Genomic DNA, 24,581 nt, shown 5'->3' on the forward strand with positions numbered 1-24,581 from the left:
GTGTTTGAACAGGTCTGTGGTCACCGCTTTGAGGGAAGCGACAAGCGAAGTGGTGGATTGTTGTTGTTGTTTGTCATCATTCTGCTGACACCTTCACACCGGGTAAACGAACACTTTATACTTTATTATCACGTATTTCTGTTCAATTTCAGCACCGCACGTAACAAAGATATGTGTTAAATGTCGACTTAAACCAGTGTGACTCGCCGTATGTATATAACATATAGACTGTAAAAAAGAATGGACAAAGTGGTGTATAAGCATAATGTATAGTATACATATTTTGGCAGCACGTTGCACGTACGACGACGTAGCTTATCAAAAAAGAACAGATCTACAAGCTGCTTGTACTTGTAGGTAGTGTTGCCAGATTTTGCGAGATAAATAAGCGACCAGTTCTGATGCGACGCGTTGTGAAGTTGTAGATCTGCTAATTTAAGAATAAGGTTATTTTAAAAAGTCATGTTGGAATATTTTTTGAAACATTTTAACAACACAAATCTTGAATGGGGGGATCCCTGGCACCAGGCACCAAATATTTTCAGATGGGGTTAACCGTTAGGGACAAATACACATTAATTTGGGGGTCCTTGCCATGACATTTTTTGAGAACCAGTTGGTTTAAACAACATTTAGGAAGGAAACCAAAATTAGCAACAACACTTTAGAAACAAGCACAAAAAAAAAACGCAACCTGCAACTAACCAATATTTACAAGCAACTTAACCTAAAAACAAGCATAAAGTTACTTATAATAAGCATACATGGCAACACTGCTTGGAGGTCTGTTCTTCTTTTGACCGATAATGAAGCTTTCTCTCTCCTCAGTTCACTTGATGTCATGGAGCAATGCTTTAGGTAACGTCTAATGTGACAACAACGCTACTTAAATCTCCTTTTTTGTGCCTTATACCTTCATCTCTTTATTAGCTTTACATAGAGAATAAATAAATAAATAATATAATTAAAGGACGACTTCACCCATTTTCAACCTATCTTCATATAATTGATCCTCAGCTCCTCACTAATACTCATCATTACAATATGTTAGCATTTTTGTTAGCCCTAGAATGTCTGTGATCTTACATACATTTCAAGTATTCCAAATACACAGTCATAGATCTCTCTCGGTCCGCCACTGTGTAGTGCCCATCTGCGCGGCCATAAAAGTGCTCTAAACTCCGTCTGTACTCACCCAATAATTCATTCCTAAGACGTGGAGTCATATTTTGTCCTCTAGTTTCATATCCATGTGAAAGTTCTGCCAGAAAACGTGTGTTTAGTCAAATATCTCCACTTATTCACGAGCTGCACACGGACGAGTTCTGTGCGACGCGAGGGGCCAGGAATGATTGCAGCACTGAATATACGTAACTTCCATAAGGACGCACAAATGTTTGGGACACACAATTGACAGGTGCTTGTGATTGGTGCGGGGTAATGAATCATCACCTGCCAATTGTGTGTCCCAAACATTTGTGCGTCCTTATGGAAGTTACGTATATTCCGCGCAGATGGGCACTACACAGTGGCGGACCGAGAGAGATCTATGACTGTGTATTTGGAATACTTGAAATGTATGTAAGATCACAGACATTCTAGGGCTACATTTTTGTCTATTCACTTTGTGTCTCAGAGGAGGGCTGTGGACAGTTCAGAAACCGGCCTACCAGTGACATCATCGATGGGGAATCCAAGCTCATAGAAACTGACTTTTTTTCTATTCCTTGAAAGTTAGCATGATATAATGGAAGCCATTGTTTTTTAGTTAACAAAAATCTTTATTTTAAAAAAGAAAACCTTTCTAATGATGATGTCACTAGTAGGCAGGATTCTAAAGTGGCCACTGCCCTCCTATGAGACACAGACCGGGTAGGAAGAAATGGCACCATTTTATCATGAGAATTAGTGAGGACCAATTATACGAAGATAGGTTGAAAATCTGTGAAGTCGTCCTTTAAGCTTTTACTCCCGCACTCTTTAGTCCCACTCACTATGTCCCTCCCCCTCCCCCTGTCCTTTTATTGTCAAGACATTGAGTATAAAACACTATTCTGACTAATCACCTCACCACTGATGGGCTAAGGACAATTAATCTCTATATCTCTCTCTGTGTCTCTTTCTCTCTCTCTCACACGTACACACACACACACACACACACACACACACACACACACACACACACACACACACACACACACACACACACACACACACACACACACACACACACACACACACGCCTCACAAGTTAATTGTCACAGCATCCTTTATTTTTTAATTAAAGCTGCAATCCTAAACTTATTTCAATGAACATCACGTTATATTAGCCTCTCAGTAGGTAAAGTCATATGTTAATACAATGTTCTGTACATCTACAGTGTCCATTGAGACATGTTGTGTCGGGTAGGACACCTGCTAGTTGACAAATAGTGCTGCCTGGAGCTCTTTTACAGTAAGTGCAATATCCCCCCTGGCCAAGCATGTATTCTGTCTTGTTAGAGAAGTAGACATTCGTGGGAGACCTGTGCTCAAATCCCGGGCAGGACATGAAACTCAAGGATTGCGGCTTTAATTGAATGATATAAATAAATTGTATGTTCTGGCTGAGAAACGAACTTGCCAGAGTCGGTCAACTTGTAGCTCTGAATGCTTTGCCTTTAATATACTCTTAACCTTTATAGAATCCCACTGAAGCCACAACTAAATTCCATTCCCCACTGAAGTGATCCAGTAGTTTTTAAAGTTCAATAATCACAGCTGGCAAACAAACAAATTCATGGAACAAAGTTTTATCCCGTGAGCACATACTGATACTGAACTGGTATGCTGAGCCTGGGAACAATTGAGGGAAACGCCCCGAAAATGTATCATTCATGACCCATTCTGAACCCCTTTTAAGAACTCCTGGATTAAGTTGAGTGTTTTGCATGCATGTTTGCATTTATGTATAGTATGTATGCATATCGTTGTTGTCGGGCGGAAACCACATATGTCCAAAAAAAATTTCCTCCTTTAATTATTATTTAAAAAATGTAGATAGCGAATTTAAATAGCCGATGTACAACCTCACAACGCGTCTTGTGAGCTTGTAGATTATATTACATTACATTACAGTCATTTAGCAGACGCTTTTATCCAAAGCGACTTACAATAAGTGCATTCAACATAGGTAGGCAATAGATCTGCTATTTTCACTACTTTTCTGTGATACACTTTTATGATGAAGTAGGGCATTAATGTACGAAACAACATAAACATTGTCAATTTGAAGATACAAGGTTTCTGCCCGACAGTGACGACATGTGCCCACTGTATGCACGTTGTCTCATGTCATTGTAAATCAATCAAGGTATCGTGGTTTCTGTGTCTGTCCAAAAGAGGAATATTATAGAGTTTAGACCTGTCCTTATAGGCCTAGTGATTTGGTCGTTGGTTGAATCTGACTACTGCACTTTTGATAAAAGCAATCGAAGCTTTCTTTGTCTAAACTGTCTGCAAGCCACTTAATCAGATGTATTTTGATCCAGCATGAGAGAGGGAGTCAAATGTCACCTCTGTATATTTATTTTCATAGCAGTTTTTAGCCGGTGTTGTTTTGGTAGTCACTTAGCCAGTGTTTGTATGTTCAGCCCTGTTTCTGGGGCCATGAATGAACAGTGCACCAGCATCATGTAAACCATAGTTCAGTTCGGTACACGCCATCCTAGCCTGTCCATCACCTGAAAACCAATCCAAGTTTCGGTTCCACTGGTACCGTTTGTACACTCTCAGAGTCAAATCAACACTCATGATTTTACTGTGTGTCTTGTCCTGTCTGAAGTGCCTGCGGGGACAGCTTTGTACCTACTAGCTCCCTGGCACCTCCCCCCACCACCTCCTCCTCCCCTCCCCCTCCTCCTCCTCTTCCTCCTCCTCCGCCTCCGCCGCCCCTCTCGACCACAGCTCCGACACCCACCCCGCCGCCTCGGCGTGGGAGAGCGCGGCACGCTGGAGGGGCAGCCATGGTAGACGTCAGCAAGTGGCCACTGTTCGCCCTGCTCAGCCCGCAGGAGGCGGCCGCCATCAGGCAGGCCTGCGTGTTCGGAGCCAGTGGCACCGAGGCCATCTACGTGACTCACGACGATGAGGTGAGGGGCGCCAACGCCTGATTTGTACTTGTAGTTGCGCGGCGGCGGCGCGCACCAAAAATAGCCGATCTACAGGCTTGTCACAGAAAGTCTTAAAATATCGGTTTCTTTTTTGGAATTGCAGGCCTTTAAATAACATATTACAGTAAATACAGGTAAATGTCATATTTAAGTCTTTAAGTCAAGTTTCTGTGATGCACTGGGCTGGGAATTGATGTAGTCATTGTCAATAAAAGGGCCCTCACAAGTTGTTAATACAAGGGTGTGTGTGTGTGTGTGTGTGTGTGTGTGTGTGTGTACACCATATGATGACAAATAAAGGAAAAAACAGAGTGTCCTACAGAGTGTGTTTGGTCACCACGAGCCACCAGAACCGCTTCAATGTGCTTCAAAGTCTCTGGAACTCAACTGGAGGGATGGAACACCATTTTAACAAATGTGTGAGGGGGCCGTGTTCTTAATTACTTTATTCATTAATTTTATTTTATTTTTATTTCCAAAAAAATAAAAATAATAAATGAATAAAAGTAATTTAAAAAACACAGCCCTCTCACGCATTAGAAGGACGATATCAGTCACCAGAACCAACGACTGGTGTTTTCAATGAATCTAACATGGTTAAAATGGAGTTTGAAGATACAATGGGTTTACATAGGAAGGAGGCGTGTCTGACAAAATGAATTCAAATATCTAATTACTGAATCAGTAAGTAAGTAGGTCGGAGAGGCTTATTGTCAGTATCAGCCAGATTGCGGGAGTCTATCCCCGTTTCACAATGCGCTAGAGCTCTGGGAGATGGATTGCTGAGGTGGAGCGCAACACCTACCATCAGCTCCCAGTACTTAACCGCACGACTTGCCGCACCCAAGCCGTGCTACTCATACGCTGAGTTGTCGGTGCCCGGGATCGAACTTAAAAACTGTCTGGGGTGCTCACAAAAGCCAGAGTAGACGTTAAAATGACCCCAAACAAAGTGAAATACCCCTTTTAATTTGCCGCCCGTTTGTGTACATGCACATCTTTATCTATCACATCTGCACTCAAGCTTGTATTTACCATATATATTATTCTCATACTATATTTCTATAAATGGGGTTGTGTTGATGTTTTTCAGGTGTTTGTGTTGGGGTTAAACTGCAGCAACTGTCTGGGTACAGGGGAGAGCCTGAGCACCATTGTGCCAAAGAAACTGGACTTTCTCCGGGGGAAGAAGGTGGCCAGCTTCAGCTACGGCAGCGGACCTCATGTCCTTCTGGCCACTGAGGGTACTGTACTGTGTATTCATCACAAAAGATGACAAAAATATGTCATATGTTTACAAATAGACAATAGAAAAAATACAATAATAGAGGGGTGGACAGTAGATAACTGCAGTGGAGATTGAGACATATTTACAAAATGTATATCTATTGAGGTCACGATTTACTGCACAACAACAGCAACTGCAATGTTGTTGTGTGTGCGTCATGGATATGTGTGTGTGTGTGTGTGTGTGTGTGTGTGTGTGTGTGTGTGTTAGACTAGTCTTGTGTGGCCAGCCCTCCAATCTCACGCAAATCTAAATCTAATCTGGATATTAGGGGATTTCTTTTGCTTCTCGGACATGTTTTTTAGGGGCATTCTGGAATTTCTGTGGCATTTTCTGATGCTGATTGTTATGTGTATTGACTTCTCATTCATTGTGTACTAATATTGTATGTACTGTGTTTTGCAGAAGGAGAACTGTTTGCTTGGGGGCACAACGGCTACAGCCAGCTGGGGAATGGAACTACCAACACGGGAGTGACTCCAGTGTTGGTGACCACCAACTTACAGAACAACAAAGTGAAGGAGGTGGCATGTGGCGCACATCATTCCATGGCCCTCACACAGGACGGAGAGGTGAGGGTTTAAGCAATTCAGAAAAGTCATGGTATACACTGTAAAATCCTAATTTAACCACTAGCGTGGTAAACATGCTAGTGGTTAAACATGGGGCAAACGTACCCAGATTAAACTTCAATTACAATGCAAGCTAAAGAAACCACCACTGACCTGTACTGATTAGAGAAGTAAATGACCCAGAGTTGCTTATCTTATTTTGTAAAAAAAAAACAAAAACGATTGATTTCAAGACAAGACACTGAACCCCTAACTGCCCCTGGTGAGTTGCAATGCAACCCTGCGTGGTTGCCTCCATCGTTGGTGTGTGAATGTAACACGCATTGAAAAGTGATTTGGATAAAGCCGCTATAGAACTTCTGAGCTTTTTTGTTTGTGTAATTGATTTGAATCAACAACAACTGGTGCAAAGATGTTAAAATCCTAGACAGTCACTGCTCACCAGACCTTGAACTTTTAATCATAGCCTGCCGTCCTTTCTACCTACCACGCGACTTCAGCATCGTGATTGTAGCCGTTGTTTACATTCATCCTGGAGCTAATAAGGACACAGCTATGAGGGAATTACACCAGGCGATCAGTGCACAAGAAAATCGCCACCCGGACTGCGCAGTCATCTGCCTAGGCGACTTCAACCGGACAGACTTAAAAAAGGTCTTTCCCAAATTCCACCAGCATGTCGCCTGCAGTACCCGTGGTGACGATATTCTTGACCACTGCTACACGCCCTTCAAGGATGGATACAAAGCTCTCCGCCGCCCACCGCTAGGAAGCTCTGACCACGACGCCATCCAGCTGCTACCTGCCTACAAACAGAGGCTAAAAAGGGAGCCGGTCGTTGAGAAGGAAATCCGAATCTGGTCTGAGGACACAGACGCTATGCTACAATCCTGCTTCTACCAGACTGACTGGGGGATGTTTAAGAACGCCGCTGGGAATAACATCAACGAACTCTCAGACTCAGTCACTGGCTTTATCAGCAAGTGCATAGATGACATAGTCCCAAAAAAGACAGTTCGGATCTATCCCAATCAGAAACCATGGATGGACAGCGGAGTACGTGCACATCTGCATGAACGGGACGCTGGTTTCAAATCTGGCGACGTGGAAACGCGCAACACGACGCGCGCGGCCCTAAACAGCGCCATCAGGAAGGCGAAAAAGGCCTACACAAAAAAGATGCAAGACAAACTCAGCAGTGGCGACATCAGGAGCACATGGCAGGCAGTACACACCTTGACAGACTGCAAAACAAGAACCAGAAGCGAGGTGAACCCGCCTGCCTCCCTCCCCAACGAACTGAACACTTTCTACGGCCGGTTTGAGATCAGCTCCAACCGCGGCAGCCAAGCGGGGCCATCAGCAGCACCAGCAGAGGAGAACCCTCCTCTAACCATCTCGGAGAGAGAAGTGCGTACAGCCTTCACACGGGTCAACATCCACAAGGCAGCCGGACCTGATGGGATTCCAGGCCGGGTCCTTAAGACATGTGCAGACCAGCTGGCGGGTGTCTTCGCTGACATCTTTAACCTCTCCCTCTCCCTGGCTGTGGTCCCTGCAGGGTTCAAAATGTCAACCATTGTGCCCATTCCCAAAAAGGCCAAAGTGACATGCCTGAACGACTGGAGACCTGTTGCTCTCACCCCGATCGTCAGCAAGTGTTTCGAGAAACTGGTGAGGGAATACATCAGCTCCACGCTACCTGCCTCGCTGGATCCGTGGCAGTATGCATACCGCAAAAACAGATCCACCGACGACGCTATTGCCATGGCTCTCCACACCGTCCTCTCGCACATGGACAACAAGCTGCTGAAGGACAAATATGTACGTATGCTGTTCGTGGACTACAGCTCAGCATTCAACACCATTGTCCCAGCAATACTTGACAAAAAGCTCAGACACCTAGGGCTACACCCAAGCATGTGCGACTGGATACAGGACTTCTTGTCCAACCGACATCAGGTGGTGAGAATGGGCAGCATCACATCCGACCCCCTGACCCTCAACACCGGAGCACCCCAGGGATGCGTGCTGAGCCCTCTCCTCTACTCCCTGTACACGTATGACTGCATAGCCACACATGTCTCCAACACCATCATAAAGTACGCGGACGACACGACAGTGATAGGCCGAATCAACAACAACGACGAGTCTGACTACAGAGAGGAGATCAAATCACTGGCACACTGGTGCCGCGAGAACAACCTCTCTCTTAACGTCGACAAGACCAAAGAACTGATCGTGGACTTCAGGAGGCCGCGGAGAGACCATGCGCCCATCCTCATCGACGGTGCTGCAGTGGAAAGGGTCAGCGAGTTCAAGTTCCTCGGAGTACACATCGAGGAGGACCTCAAATGGGAGACGCACTCCACACACGTGAGGAAAAAGGCTCAGCAGCGACTGTACTGGCTCCGCCGCCTGAAGAAGCTCGGAGTAGGACGTCGCATCCTCAGGTTGTACTACAACAGTTCTGTTGAAGGCATCCTAACAGGCTGTGTCACGGCCTGGTACGGGAACTGCACTGCCCGAGAAAAGGTCAGCCTACAACGAGTAGTGCGATCGGCAGAGCGGATAATGGGAATCGAGCTCCCAGCGCTCCAGGAACTGTACAAAAAGCGGTGCGTGGTCAAAGCCAAGCGCATCATCAAGGACAAGCACCACCCAAGTCACAGACTGTTCAACCCCCTACAACGACCGCGACCGGGCAAGGGGCTCTACCGCAGTATCAAGAGTTGCACCACCAGATTTTGGTGTAGTTTCAATCCAGCTGCTGTCAGAATGCTGAATGGGGCATAAGCCTGGATGAGTTCAGCAGCCTGACAGCAGGCGGCGCAGACTTTTCTGGCTCTTCCTGAACACACCTGTGGATTATACCAGGGACAATGACTTGGACTTTAGCCCCCCCTCGGACACACCTGTGGACCACACCAGGTACAAATGACTTTTTGTTGCACTCCCTCATGGAGCTACATGCGGATTATACTAGGGTCAGTCCACTCTAGGTGGACACGCACTGACCTTTTGCACCTTAATCCCTTGTATAACGCACTGACTTTTTTTGGGTCTTTTTTTTTTTTATTGTGCTCCTTTTCCTCTAAGCACCTTAACGTCCATTGTCTATCATGCACAGTATAAGTATAACATGCACAGTATACAATACATTGCTGCTATGCTCAGGCACCTTAGTTTAGTTTTTAGTTTTTTTTATTATCTCAGGTAATTTGTAAATATGTAGATAACTGTCTGGCCTTCTGTTGCTCTCTTGTTTTTGATCTCCTTCCCACCTGCCCCCCACCCTCTTCTTCTCCCCCCCCTCTTCTTCTCCCCCCCCCCCCCCCTCTTCTTTCTATGGAAACTAACGTTGCGATGGGAACGATGTACAAAAAAGAATTTCACCCACTTTTTTACCTTGTAAACCTGTGATGTGACAATAAAACTGATTCTGATTCTGATTCTGATTCTGATTCTGAATGTTCATTGACTCCGAATCATAGACATAGACAATCACAAAAAAAAGCGCTCTAAAGCTCATAACTGATGCTTTTCAAAAGATTTATAAAACTTACTTTAATTTCATTACTTTTTCTGCAGTTTTATCTTTGAGCTGGTCAGAAGAGCTCCTCCTACCGTCTTTGTAGTTGAGTAGACGGGGAAAGCCCATGACTAATCTCTACCTCCTTCAACCTCCACTTGAGTGGAGCTGCAAGAATAAGCAGACTATTTTTAGCTCCACAGTGCTAAGACTAATTGGTGTGTCTTTGTGGGTAGCATACGATTTAGTGTGCATGCATGTGTGTACTAGTGTGTAAGACTGCACTCCAAACCCATTCTGTGCCCATTGCCAGTAAAGATGACACACACACACACACACACACACACACACACACACACACACACACACACACACACACACACGCACACACACACACACACACACACACACACACACACACACACACACAAATACAAATGGAGAAGTAAGATATTTTTTGGGATTCCATAAATTTGCCCCTGTTGGCTATAACGAGAGAATCTGGGATGGGAGCAGTGTGAAATGAGGTGGCAAGGTAGCCTGGTGGCTTTGTGGAATAGACTAATAGAAATGTCAGAGAATAGAGTAGCCAGAAGAAATATTTGATTGGGATGTAATATATTCCAAACTAAAAGTACTGTTGACATTTCCCTGCTTAGGGGCATACAAGACATTCCAAAATTAAAGTACTGTTGACATCCTTGGTTATACAAATATTGTTATATTAATATCAGAATACATTTTGTACCCAACCTTCTTGAGGCGTTGTTCTGACTTTAGGGCCAGGAGATATGGACAAAATCAAATATCACAATATATTTGACCAAACACCTCAAAGTTGATATTGTGACATTAATATCATATTGTGATGATATTGATTTTATTTGAAATTAAAAAAAAACGTCAATAATAGCTAGAATTGTGACACATAAGCTTGTAGATTGGCTATTTTAGCTATTTCTGAAAGCTTTTGCAATTCCTTTAAGTATAAAATAAGGCACAAGTGATTAAAACCAGGAAAAGACAGTACTGATGCCATATCACGATATAATGAAAATCCCAGACGATATCTAGTCTCATATCACAATATCAAAATATATTGCCTAGCCCTAACTGGTTGTTGTTTATAGAGGAAGATCGGATTGTAACTATTGTGATATCAATTAAATAAAAAATGAGTTCCACTTTGTGTTCCTATGTTCCTTATACCAGTGGTTCTCAACCTTTTCAGGCCGCGACCCCCCAAAATAATCACATTTGAACGGGACCCCCCAAAATAATCATATTTGAACGGGGGACCCTCTACCCTGACAGTACTGATGCCATATCACAATATAATGAAAATCCCAGATGATATCTAGTATCTTGTAGGAGTTGAGGCATTACATTTAGTTTGACTCAGTTCCACATGTAAATATTGTGAAAATAGCTGATAGCTTGTAGATCGTCTATTTTCTAAAATGTTGCCTCTTTCTTATATGACAATTTGGCCAATATTACTTGTTACTTTTGATGCCGTAATGGTCTTTTTTCGTTTAATACTTTTTTTTAGGTATTAAAAAGGTCTTAAAAGTCCTTACATTGTCACTTTACTGTCACCTGGAGACCCCCCCCAAAAAACAAAACAAAATCCTGACCCACAGGCTGAGAACCACTGCCTTATACCATGAGTTGCTTCACAAATGATAAAAAATCAAAACTCATGTTTGATGTGGTTCAGTGATGCAGAGAGACTTATAAATAGCTTTTTGAACACAAGGTATTTGCCTTAGCTGAATACTTTAAAAGTTTGTTTTTCAGTATTTGGGAGTTTTCATGCAGTTATAGGGGATAGCAACATCCTTGTTTGTGCAGGCATTCAGGGACTACTTTCTTCTTGTAGAGATTCTAAATCTTGTAGTGAAATTGTTATTTAAACTGTTTTAATTGGAATATATTTGTGATTTACATATTGCCATATTTGGTAACCATTTTATAAAAGAAATAGGCCTGTGGAGTACATGAGTTTTGTTTTGGTGTATGTTAGGACGCCCCTTAGCTGTTTTTAACACATTAAGCGCCAGCGTTTTATTAAAACAGGGTACATCTAGTGCTGGCATTCTCACCGTTCTACGCCGATATGTTGCGTGCTGTAGTAGCCCTGAAACATGACTGTCATACCATGACAGTCATGGTGCCGAGTCCCCCTGGTCTAAAGTTGTGTTCGATTTTTTCACATTGCCATCTCTCACATAAACATAAACGTTCAGATTTCAAATATAAAGTGCTTACCACGGAGCCACGGATGTTACAAGGCGATGCGGACCGCGATGAGTACCCGTATCTCCCGTATTGTTCAATAAAAAGCATTTTAATCCCATCGCCGGCCATTTTCTTTTTTCTTTTTTTTTTGTTTTGTAATGTATCAGAGTGCAATACACCTTCCAACCATTAGTGTCGCATGGTTGAAAGTATCGGAGACAATTTGGAGAAAATGGCCGGCGATGGGATTAAAATGCTTTTTATTGAACAATACGGGAGATACGGGTACTCATCGCGGTCCGCATCGCCTTGTAACATCCGTGGCTCGGTGGTAAGCACTTTATATTTGAAATCTGAACGTTTATGTTTATGTGAGAGATGGCAATGTGAAAAAATCGAACACAACTTTAGACCAGGGGGACTCGGCACCATGACGCTTGTATACAAGCGTCATGTGAACCATGGCTAGTGCTGTAGAAGCCATTACGAGGACACGGATGTAAACAATAGATGCATGCACGACGGTGGAGGGTCCCGTGTAACAATAACATCTCTCACGCGACCCGCCATTGCGGAGTGATAGCGCACCGAAAATGGCTCGAGTTCACCACTGTAAAAAGTTAAGGAGATACGGAGGTTTTTATCAAGGAGATATAATGGGAGCGGACGGGAGGTAGATTTTTTGGCATGGATCCACATCTGTCCTCTCCTTCTTAGAGACTCCGTGGATGATCCCAAAGTTGCGCTAACCCGCCCCTCGTGGGGGAAAAAAAAAGGAAAAAAAGTTAAAAGCGGTTATAACCGCTTATGGCACTCCACGCATGGCTTTTCAAAAACGTTCCGGACCGTTTTTGGCACACAATGTGTTAAAATCAATGTAAACCACGGCAAAGTATTATGTTTTTCCCCAGCATGTCTGAATCCCAGTGTGTCACTGTTCAGGTGTTTGCATGGGGGAATAATAACTGTGGCCAGGTGGGCTCTGGCTCGACAGCCAACCAGCCCAGTCCCAGGAGAGTGGCCAGCAACCTGCAGGGCAAGATCGCACTGGGTATCGCCTGTGCACAGACCTCCTCTCTGGCCCTGTTGGACAATGGAGAGGTAAGACTGGGGTGGGCATCGCCTGTGCACAGACCTCCTCTCTGGCTCTGTTGGACAATGAGGTAGAATGCAAACAATAGGATGACACACACACACACACAAAGTTGACTGTGCCTGAAATTCTATGGTGTGGTGTATCTGTATGCTAATGCTAACACAGCTAGCGTTTACCTGCTTGTTTCCCTGCCTACAGCAATGCTTAGTAGGGTATTCTAATCATTCCTGTCTGTGTGTTAACTGGTGGAAATTATTAGTACGCTACTCCAAAGAGATTTGGGGTTATAAAGGTCAAAAATCAAGGCCACAATGCGCCACAAAGCATTTGTTGAATTTTCACTGCATTGAAGAACATTGCAGACTTTGCTTTTGAAAGCTGCCATATTATGTTATACAATATAAAGTTGGAACTGTGGATATATACTGTGTGTGTCGTAGGTTTATAGCTGGGGCTATAATGGGAATGGTCAGCTAGGTGTCGGAACCAACGGAAACCACTTGACCCCCTGCCGTGTTGCTGGACTCCAGGGAGTGTGTATTCAACAGGTAACACACACACACATACACCATACCGAAACTATTATATGTACAAACCATTTGGGTCAATCTTCATATGAACGTTTGTAGGAGTTAAAGGAGTAGTTCACCCCAAAAAGTACTTATTTTCTATCAATTACACACCCCATGAAGCCTTTTCATGGAGATTTTTGTCGCATTCCTAACCCAATAATTTGATGACCAGGTCATCAGTCAGTAGGAGACTCTGACGCCGGTTGTCAAAATATTGCCTTAGGAATGCGACAAAAAAAAAAAAAATCCACGAATTGAAGGCTTCATGGAGTGTGTAATTGATAGAAAATAAGTAATTTTTGGGGTGAACTACTCCTTTAAATCAATTTAACTTAAAGATAGTGCAAATTGAAACAAATGTTCCCTTAAAGGGCTAACCCTCCCTGGCCTTTGCAGATTGTGTGTGGCTATGGCCACTGCCTGGCACTGACGGACGAAGGTCTGCTGTACGGCTGGGGGGCCAACAGCTGTGGACAGCTGGGAACTGGAATTGGCAACAGGAACAATCAGCTCGCCCCCTTCCGCATCATGACCGACAAGGAGAGGTATGGCACTATAGAACAGGGCAGTGTTGATTTTGACAGCAAATTTGTATTTAGTTTTAGTCATAGTCTTTTGAATAAAATTCCATTTCGTTTTACGATATATGGCACTTTTTTATTATGAAAATATATGGGGGGGAAAAAAGCTTATGAAAATATATGGGGGAGAAAAAAAGCAAATGCAAACAAATGCTTCTGTTTTTGCATTATTATTATTGCCAAAAAAATTATAATTTCAAAACGATATATATTGTTTCCCAAAACCATACGTATCGTCCCGAAAACGTATATATCGCGGGACGATATATTGGCACAACCCTAATCTTAGTTCTACTGGATCTCTTCTCTACTAGTCCCTCACTAACATTTTAGTCTAGTTATTTATTTGTTGACGAAATTATCAATATATTTAGTCTTAGCTTTAGTCATCATAGCTTAGTTTTTATTTCGTTTTCGGCAGTGAAAAAAGGCAGTCGACGATTTTTCTTCATAGTTTTAGTCGACGAAATCAACACTGGAACAGGGTTATAAAGGGTATGGAAGCACATTTCCGCCACTGAGTAAAGATGAAAAGATAATCTCATAGTTGCCCATCATTTGCTTTGCTGAGAAGAGAGCATGGCCATGAGAGTTGCCCGTGCCAACACGGCATGGGCAGGATTTGAACGCATGACATCTGTACCTGTACTTACTGGGTGTACTGTACATAGATACGGTATTGTAGCACTGCCAGGATGCACCTTTTGAAAGCATGTTTACACTTTCGCCCGGGCTTTGGCAGACTGTGACTGCAAATCTGGTTCCTTCTCTATACACTGTGGGCATTTGAACAGGGACAATAGTAGGGCAATCAGGTATGTGCGTGTGCATGCGATTTGATGTAAGAGCTTGGTTATGAAGCTCTCTCCCTTTTCAGAATAAAATATGTAAGGAAACTTATGATTTGTTATAATTAGTGTTATTCTTTTCTTACCATTTCTTATAATTATCTGGTTCTCAAAAACCATGAATAAAAGCTACAATTCCCAATCTTGGCAGAAAAGTCACTTTCACCCACTTATCAGAAAAATAATAATAAACCAATGTGGCTCATAATGACGCTATAACAACCAAAATGTGGGCTTTGGCATCATATCTTCTGAACTGAAGGTCATAGTAGGTAAACATGTGCTCTAGTCTGGATTCCTTCAGTCATGCTGAGTCCACAACTCATTTTCTACATTTCCTCCTTTTATCTTCAGTCCAAAATCTTGGACTAAAGATAATCTTTCTTTATTAAAATCTGAAGTTTTCAGAAAACTTAAGTCAGGAATTTAGAGGGTGTTTATTTCTTATTGATCTCATTGGTTCTTATTTGATTCAGTGTCATAGGATGGAAGTGAACAGGACGCAACCGTAATTGTCTTTTATGTCTGAGCTGAGGTGCATCCTTTGCTCTTGTCTCCTGAGTGTGTTTAAGTGAGTTTAATTAATAGTGTTTAAATGTAATTGTAATTGTTAGATTTGTAATGGCATTGTTTGGTGTCACTTGATGATACTTCTGTTTGTTCAATACTTTTGTGGAAGAGGGGTGGAAGAGCTTGACCTTTATTAATCCTGCGGGGGAATTCTGTTTTAGCTTCGCCCAGCTGATGGCTGCTCAGATGGTCATGATGAGTGTGCAGGGGAGGGGGCTGTTCAGGGTTAAGTGTCTCACTTAGGACACTTCGACAACGCAGACATGGGTGGTCCGAGAGGCGAACCGGTGATCTTCTTATTACCAGACGTTCTCACTACCCACTCCGCTACAGCTCCCCCAAGACAAATAAATGATGGCACTTGACTTGGGTGGCTTTAGGATAAAGTACCTGGCCACCACTGTGGAGTCTTAAGGGTTCGAATCCACCGCAGTGCATCCAGCTTGGCCCGTGTCTATACTAAAACAATTGGCTGTGTTCAGAGAAGGGAAGCTACATTAGCCAGGTGGTGAAGGCGCAATCTTTGGCGCTGCTCTAGCGACTCCCAAAGGCTGGGGTGGCATCTGTCAGTAGGGGGGTTTGAACCGAAGGAGTGAGACAGAGCCTCCAAGTGGGGGCTCCTCACTGGCAGGTGAGCCAGTAGCAGTGACAACACAGATAACGATAGATTACACATGACAATTAAATTGGGAGAAAGAAGGGGTTAAATTATTTGCTACACTAAATGATATACTATATACAGTATATACAATTATCTGTCTACACAGAATGTTACCAAGGAACTCTCCTCCTCATTCCTTGCCATGCCAAACCAAGACCAGTGGTTTATTATTGTATTCTTAGTAGGCATTGTTGATTCAAATGCTTAAGTATGAGAAGTTTTCTTTTCATTTCATGTCATCTTGGCATATTGTGCTAGGAGGAACATTTTATGCAGGAAAAAAGCAGTGTATTACATATTGACGGCATTTTCAAAGTGCTTGATAGACAATGAAACAACTAGATTAAATAGGAAACTAATGACAAATTGGTAGCGTTGTGAAAAGTCTTGATAAGTCTATGTTGGTGCATGTTATGCTGCTAAAGCACTGTGATGCAAGGTGAGGCCTAAAATACTAACTAGCCTTAAAGAATGTCCTGACAACACAAACACTGACCAATAAGAAATTATCACCTCTGACCTCAGAAAAAAATGTTTTATTAAATCTATACCCACCCAGAGAAACTACCCCTAGTATAAAAGTATGAACATCATTTTAAAGAAGCACTTTGGAAGCACTAGACACAGTGTCAGATTTCATATTACCGCAGTAAATAATGTTTCTCTGAAGCGAAGTATGCTCTCTGGAATTGTGGGGATGCTAGAATGACTTCCTGTTTCCTGGCCTTAGCGCACACACACACACACACCCACACCCCTCTGTGCCACCACTTCCTCTCTTGGTTCTCAGCGGGTTTATCTATTGTTCTGTCCAGGAGGAGAGAACTGCTTGAAAATGTTCTACCATACAGGCTTCCTACATGGCTGCCAGACACCCCTCCAATATGCCTGTATCTCTCTTCAGTATTATAGCCATTTTCCCTTCAGATGAACATCCCTTTGAGGATTATTTTTCAAGTGGTTTATTTCTGATGGTGAAAAGCACAGAACACACCACTGAAGACAGGGGTGTCCAAACCTTTTTAAAAGGGGGCCATATTTATTATGAAGCTACCTTAGGGCCGACAACATCCTCCAGTCAATAACTTATAAACCTATATAATTGGGGTGGTTTATTTGGTCTCCCTGCTCTTATATTGAGATATTTTGATCCTGTGTCTAGGTTGGACACGACTTTTAACATGATCATGTTGTTGGTTTGACACAAATCTTGACCCATTTCTCCCCAGAGCAAGCAGGCAGGCCCTGTTCGCTCAGTGGTAAAAACAATAAATCAGCACTTGCGCAGTAGACCCAGGTTCAAATCCGGGATATAACTGGAAAGTAACATAGTGCAGCTTTAAAAAATGAAATAAATATTTGATTAAATTAAATTCATAATTCTTTCTTGCATGCCATGCCATTTTAGCGGCCAAAGGCAAGAATCAAATCGTGGACGTATGCCCTTCTACTGAAAGTGGTGTGTAAAAGCAGGATGCATGTCACTTACAGTACATAATTACCTCCCATAAGGCTGGATCAAGGACACAAGGAAAGGAAGGTGAGCATAATTACTTACCCCAAGGCTGAATCAAGTACACAAGGGAAGGATGGGAACATCATTTCCTACAATAAGGCTGAATGAATGACACAAGGGAAGCAAGGGAACACTCTAGGAATAGAACCTGTTGCTTTCCTGTAGGCGGAGGTTGAAAGCCCTTTGTTTACATGTGGCCAAAGAAATAAGAGCTACCAAAAAAAATACTGTCTGGGACCAATATTCTCAAAATTTGAGCAAGGTAAAGGCTGTATTGAAATTCACCTAGCGACAAATGTGTATATAATTTATAATGTATGTGTGTGTATGTGGAGAACAGAGGAAGCTGAACTGGTTGTGTTCATTAGAATTCATGCTGCGTGCACACGCCGATAAAGCAACAAGTCCTTTTCAACGGAAGCTGGTGACATGAAGTTACAAACATGACACACGGCAAAAAAAAAGAGCTGGCTTCAACTTTTTAAAGCGCTCCAATGACGCAGTGAAGCGTCAATCAATCATATGTTTTTCTTTCACAATTTCCACTCCCCTTCTCTCTCCCCACAATGCTCTGTTTCGTCAAAGGAAGGAAAACTCATTCTTGCCGTTAGTTAGCCAGTAGTTAGCCCTTTGCTATTTAACCCTACCCTTTTCGATGTACGCAGTGTGACTCCAGCAACACTTCAACGGACGTTTTTTTTGCTTTCGTTGCTGCGAGTGTCAACACAGCATAAGAACGGGGTTCACCTGGTTAGAGCCAAGGGGCCAGCTTCCGAGTTGTAAATTGAGGCTATATATAGGAAGAGAGCGTTCATATGAATGGCCTGTAGTCTTGTCCTGCTGGTGTCAGAAGTAAATAAGCTCCATTCAAGCGGATGGGTTTTTGCCGAACTTTACACTTGATTTTATTACCTTAATAAACATTGTCATAAATACTATTTGCCTCCAGTCGCTAGTTTAAAGTCTTCTTTCATATCACCATGATATGCGTTTTGGTAAATTATGGTCCCATAACATTTTTTAAATTGATGATAAAGTAGTAGGGGAAAAATAGGCTGTAGAGTCAATGGGCGTAACGTTGTCCATCCTTTTTACTGTCTATGGTTAGAGCGCATACCATTAGGCTGTCATTTTGTAGCCGGCCTGCGTTCGAAATCCAACCTGCGGCTCTTTGCTGCATATCCTTCCCCATGTCTCTTTCCTTGCTTCTCTCTCTCTCACTGTGACTATCTGAATAAAGCATGAACATGCCCAAAATAAATCCAACACACACAGCGCAAGCCCTTAAAATCAAAGCACTGCACAGTAAAATCCTCAATGTTAATTTAACTCTTGAGAGAGGGCAAATGTGGATAAATTCATACACGCTCTGACTTTTAAATGGATAAATTAGCACTGAGGACAACCTTTTATTGTGTGCAGACAAAGTTATACGTACAAACTGGAAGAAGCACAGTACTATTTGTTGGAATGTGTGATTATGTGTTCCTGCCATTAACACACACTCGTGTGTCTCCACAGGATTGTAGAAATCGCTGCTTGTCACTCAACACACACGTCAGCAGCCAAGACCCAGAGAGGACAGGTGTGTATGTAAAATAATAATACTTTGTAATTAATAGTAGTATTGTTAGGAGTCTTTTGCTGCATTCACACTGGCAGCCAGTGATGGAAGATGATGATGATAACAGTTCTTCCTCCATTTTATCCTACAGGTGTACATGTGGGGTCAGTGTAAACACCAGTCCATCTTCCTCCCTCACCTCACGCACTTCAGCACCACAGATGACGTGTTCGCCTGCTTTGCCACGCCATCCGTCATGTGGCGCCTCATTTCCATGGGTTAGTATGCAACGAGGTGGATTCATACTTTTATGTTTATCTCCATGGGTTATGGTATTCAAAGTGGTGGATTCATACTTTAACTTCATGTTGCAATATATGTGCCAAAATTAAATGATCCTTTTACTGTAATTCGAAAGTAAGATGTGCTATTTAAAACCTGTTTCAAGTTAACTGCATAAGCCTCCAGTTATGGATTCTTACAGGTCTTTCTTTACACTCCGAGTGAAATGAGCACTCGTGATTTTACAGTGGTGGATGAAATGAACTGAACTGAGTGTTATTTATAGTCTCCTCTCCTCGTGTTCTGCAGAGCATGATGAGTTCATGACGGTGGCCCAGGCTGTGAGGAAAGAATTTGACAATCCAGAGACTGCTGACCTCATGTTCAGTGTCGATGGCAAATGCATCCATGTTCACAAAGCTGTGCTCAAGATCAGGTGTGTGTGTCCACTCCAGTGGTGGAAAAAGTACTACATTTATTTTACTTAAGTAAAAGTATCAATACTGCCATGTAGAAATACTCTGTTACAAGTAAAAGTCTGGAATTCAAAATGTACTTGAGTAAAAGTACAAAAGTATTGGTATTAAAATGTACTTAAAGTACCAAAAGTAGAAAGTACTCATTATGCAGAAGTTTTCAAATGTATAGCATGCATAAAAATCTTTTGAAAATAGCAGATCTACAAGCTCACAATGTGTCGCATCGCGACGCATTGTGAGCTTATAGATCCTCGCTTTTATGTTAGGGTTTTCTTTGTGTTTGTGCGTGTGCATATGAATGGAAAGAAGACTGCGGGGGGGAAAATGACAAAGAAAGCTAATCTAAACCTAAGAGAAGTAAATTATAGTTTCCTTAGTCATGTCTAATGCTGCTGAAAAACGTATGTTTAAATGTTGCAGGTGTGAGCATTTCCGCTCCATGTTCCAGTCCCACTGGACAGAGGACCTGCAGGAGGTCATTACCATCGACCAGTTCTCCTACCCCGTCTATCGCTCCTTCCTACAGTTTCTCTACACAGACGCTGTGGACCTGCCTCCTGAGGATGCTATAGGTCAATATACACACACACACACACACACACACACACACACACACACACACACACACACACACACACACACACACACACACACACACACACACACACACACACACACACACACACAATTTCGTAAAAGTGACAACTCCATTTGTCTCCATTTGTTGCAGGTAGAATATACTAAAGCTTAAAAACAATTTTACTTGCTGTTTTCACCCATGTTTTAGTACCAAGTCATGTATGTGGTTGGAAATTTTTCATTATTAGACAAGGCGGTCATTCCCACAAAGGGGGGGGGGGAATAAGATTAGGGTTTTTCTTGAGTTGCACAGAGTCTGCCGATTCTTGGTTTTATAGTGGTGGAGTCTCATATCATTTTCTGGCTCCAGCCTAGCCCTGTACTTATTCTTTAGTTATGTGAGTGTCTCACAGAGATATGTACTGTGGTTTTAGTAAAAATTAAAAAAAAACTTTACTTTTGCAGTAAGCTCTGGGGATTCTGCCTGACAGCTCATCCAGATCTTTCCAAGGGGATGTATTTCATACATGTGCCTCTTGAAAGAGTCTGTGGATCTTAATGAGCAGATCCTCTTCTGAATTAGTTACATAGGGTGACCATATTCTGAATTCCCAAAAAGAGGACACCTAACGAATGCACGCGCGCGAGAGAGAGATTTTTTGGGGCGGTTCTGGGCGGTTTTGGCCGTTTTTTTGGGGCGGTTCTGGGCGGTTTTGGCCGTTTTTTTGGGCAAAAATGGGTGGATTTTGGGTGGATTTTGTAACTGTTTTTTTTTTTACTTTATTTCGGTTTTAAGGTTAGGGTTAGGTTAGGGTTATGTTATTTAATTATACCCAGACGAAAACACGGGTACTTTTTGCGCATTTCATCCGTGAAGTTACATTTGCGTTTCGGCATTTTCTCCGCCTCTGTCTGTCTGTGTAACTTTTTCGGGGATCAATGATAGGCAGCGCTGAGCGCGACACTGTTCCGTGTGTGTCTGTGTGAGTGAGTGAGTGTGTGTGTGAGTGTGTGTGTTTGGTCACGTCTGCTGACAGGCTGCTGGAGGCACACGTGAGTCACGTGTGCCTCCAGCAGCCTGTCAGCAGCCGTGTTGCGGAACCAGGGTTACGGAAGGACCATATTTAGCGCTTTCAGTGTAAAAAAATAAATAAATCCCAAAACACCAGACATTTGAAGGATTTTATAAACTCCCCCCGGACAGGCCGGACAGCACCTCAAAAGAGGACATGTCCGGGTAAAAGAGGACGTATGGTCACTCTAAGTTACAGAATGCTTGAAGCACTTTTGGAATGGAAGCACAAGCCTCGTCAAATGACCTCTGATAATGATAATGATGTTAGTCTTTCTCCTAAATAATATAACAGAATAATGGGGGAATCATCACTTTACTTTACTGAATGAATGGTCAGAGAGCACATGCAATACCTTTTACGGACCTCCATCGGGCGGTCCAGGGACCACCAGATGAAAGGCCCTGTCTTAGTGTTGCACATTGGAATTTGGGGTAGGTTACATTTAGAGATGTATTCTTGTAATAAACATGTGTTGATGCTTCAGGTCTGTTGGACCTGGCCACCTCCTACTGTGAGAACCGTCTGAAGAGTCTCTGTCAGCAGATCATTAAGAGTGGCATTACAGTGGACAACGCCTTCACCCTGCTCTCTGCAGCCGTACGCTATGATGCTGAGGTACCGAACACACACCCTCTGCTCACAAATGAACAGTGGTGGAAAAAGTATTCACAATTTTTATTTGTTGAAGTAAAAGTATCAATACCGCAATGTAGAAATACTCTGTTACAAGTAAAAGCCCGGAATTCAAAATTGACATGAGTAAAAGTATAAAAGTATTGTTTAAAGTACCAAAAGTAGAAAGTACTCATTTTGCAGAATGTCCGATTTCACAAGTTTTCAAATGTATAAATTGTATAAAAATCCTTTTGAAAATAGCTGATCTACAAGCTCACAATGCGTCGCATAGCTTGTAGATCGGCTATTTTCAAATGGCTGTAAAAGTAACTAAAGTTTTCAAATAATTGAAGGTAAAAATACCTAAAATTTTTTACTTAAGTACAATACTTGAGTAAATGTTACTTTACACCACTGCAAATGAAGGTAGCATTAGTTATATGTACAAGGAAACCAAGTACTTCAACTTCGAAGAAATTTCACGAATGTTCAACGCAACTTGTTTTCCTTTTTTATAATACATTTGTTGAGATTCTGATTTCAATAATTCTGTTGATTTAAGGTCCGTTCACACCGGGAGTGTTTATTTAGTGCAATTCATTTGCATTCATTTAAACTGCTGTTTGTTATGCGTACAAGTACATCCAAACAGAACACGAATACAACGCAGCGATAAAGCAATAAAACGAGGCAGCTGTATGAATGAGCCATCACCAAAATAAAGGTGAAATAATCACGTAGCATTTTCGTTTCGTTTATTCGCGTTTTGAATAATAGTCTCCCTCTTTCTTTCTGTCTCCGTCGCTCAACTGACTCACTTTGTCTCTCCATAGGACCTGGAGGAGTTCTGTTTCAGGTTCTGTGTTAATCACCTGACCCACGTGACACAGAGCACTGCGTTCATGCAGGTGGACGGTGCCATGCTCAAAGAATTCTTCTGCAGAGCCAGCCGCTGTGGAGCCTTCAAGAACTGAGTGGAATTTGGTAGAAGAGAGGGGAGCCATGAAGCCTAATTCATACTCTGTAGTACGACGCGCCGCCTGCCCAACAAGAGCTGATTTTGCCGGCAAGTGGCATCGTCGTGTGATGTATAAATCCAGCGAATGTGTGACCTGGGCTCTTCCATGGGCCTCTTCTGGTTTGACTTGACTTGACAATTGAATGTGCTGCTATTTTTTTTTTAATACTGAGTTGATCTGCGGAGGGTTATTTGACGGCTTGTACAGTAAGTGGAGGCCTGGATGCATGGTCGTCCACAGACCGGTGTCCCCCTGGAGCTTGGTAGGGATGCAGTGCTTACTCAGTCTCACAGACCATTCAGCAGGGCGGAAACAGGATTCAAAAAATATATTTCATGTTTCAAAATGTTCAAAGAATTAAAATAATCTTATATAGGAGAAAATACATTTTGAATCTCCAAATATATTGCATATATATATTTGGCAAATGTATCTCCAGAATCCAAATGACATTTTCAGACACATTTTTAGCCACAGATACAAATATTTTGAAATGTGCTGTATATGAAATATATTTTTTGCTATTGCGGATTGAATGTGCACACTTCAACTCGTCTTAAGTTTTATTTGTGCGGCACTTTAATAAACCAAAATTGCATTATTTTAACTAAATGCTGAGCGAAACAAAATTCAGCCTTGTGTTAAGTAGGCATGAAGAGTTGACAAGGGGTTAAAGGTTGACTTTAATGCCTGTTGGAACATTTAAATGACCAATGGTTAATGGTTATGACAATGACCTTGTATCAAGATTGTGTCTATCAACCTCCTTGGGGCCAAGTCACAAAAACATTCCCAAGATGACCCAAAATGTTGTTTATAAATGTTTTGCAGAGCTGTGGCTGCAACACACACACACACACACACACACACACACACACACACACACACACACACACACACACACACACACACACACACACACACACACAATTTAATAGACAAGAAGTAAAAATTGTTTTCTTTAACAAGAACTCTCTCTAGGACATAGTAGTTAAGACCCACCGGCCAATGTATTAAGTGTCGGTTTGATATGCACTATTCCATAAAGTTGAGCACTGGTTGCTTATTGCTCCATAGATAAGATAAAACAAGATAAGACTTAATATATCACTGGGTGTTGGTAGTAAATGATGCGAGATGCATGCTAGACAGGATATGTAGGGTAAGGAAACAGGAGCACTTAAGAATATCCAGGAAATGCAGGAAGTGTGTATGCATTAAGATGTAGCACTGTAGAGTAGAGAAGGTAGAAGTCCTGTTTGGCTGACATGTTTAGTTTATACACCGTTGTACAAATAAGTCTAAATCAGGCTTTAGGATAATTGTTTACTGTTTAGGG

General features: G+C 42.4%; 1 protein-coding gene across 3 annotated transcripts; it reads left to right on the plus strand.

The window, feature by feature from the left end:
• On the plus strand, positions 1-24,060 carry LOC308080906 (RCC1 and BTB domain-containing protein 1-like). 3 transcript variants are annotated; one of them, XM_080422999.1, is made up of 14 exons: positions 1-102; positions 813-858; positions 3,824-4,130; positions 5,245-5,395; positions 5,845-6,011; positions 12,727-12,885; positions 13,321-13,428; positions 13,849-13,997; positions 19,150-19,213; positions 19,344-19,470; positions 19,784-19,910; positions 20,374-20,525; positions 22,093-22,223; positions 23,057-24,060. In XM_080422999.1, the coding sequence occupies exons 2-14, from the start codon at positions 842-844 to the stop codon at positions 23,195-23,197; spliced, it is 1,800 nt and encodes a 599-aa protein (XP_080279125.1). In that variant the 5' UTR covers positions 1-102; positions 813-841; the 3' UTR covers positions 23,198-24,060. The 3 variants fall into 3 exon arrangements, with proteins under 3 accessions (XP_080279125.1, XP_080279124.1, XP_080279126.1); XM_080422998.1 differs by having other exon boundaries at positions 3-102; positions 829-858; positions 23,057-24,059; XM_080423000.1 differs by lacking the exon at positions 813-858 and having other exon boundaries at positions 44-102; positions 23,057-24,058.
• Positions 24,061-24,581: the final 521 nt, after the last annotated feature.

This window comes from Gymnoscopelus braueri, assembly GCF_963280865.1.
Source record: "Gymnoscopelus braueri genome assembly, chromosome: 24".
NCBI classification, from domain to species: domain Eukaryota; kingdom Metazoa; phylum Chordata; class Actinopteri; order Myctophiformes; family Myctophidae; genus Gymnoscopelus; species Gymnoscopelus braueri.

Bases quoted from the DNA above. Each gene is read 5' to 3' on its own strand.
- LOC308080906 (XM_080422999.1), top strand. The intron at 6,012-12,726 runs GTGAGGGTTTAA...GTCACTGTTCAG, and splicing joins CCCTCACACAGGACGGAGAG to GTGTTTGCATGGGGGAATAA. The intron at 12,886-13,320 runs GTAAGACTGGGG...TGTGTGTCGTAG, and splicing joins CCCTGTTGGACAATGGAGAG to GTTTATAGCTGGGGCTATAA.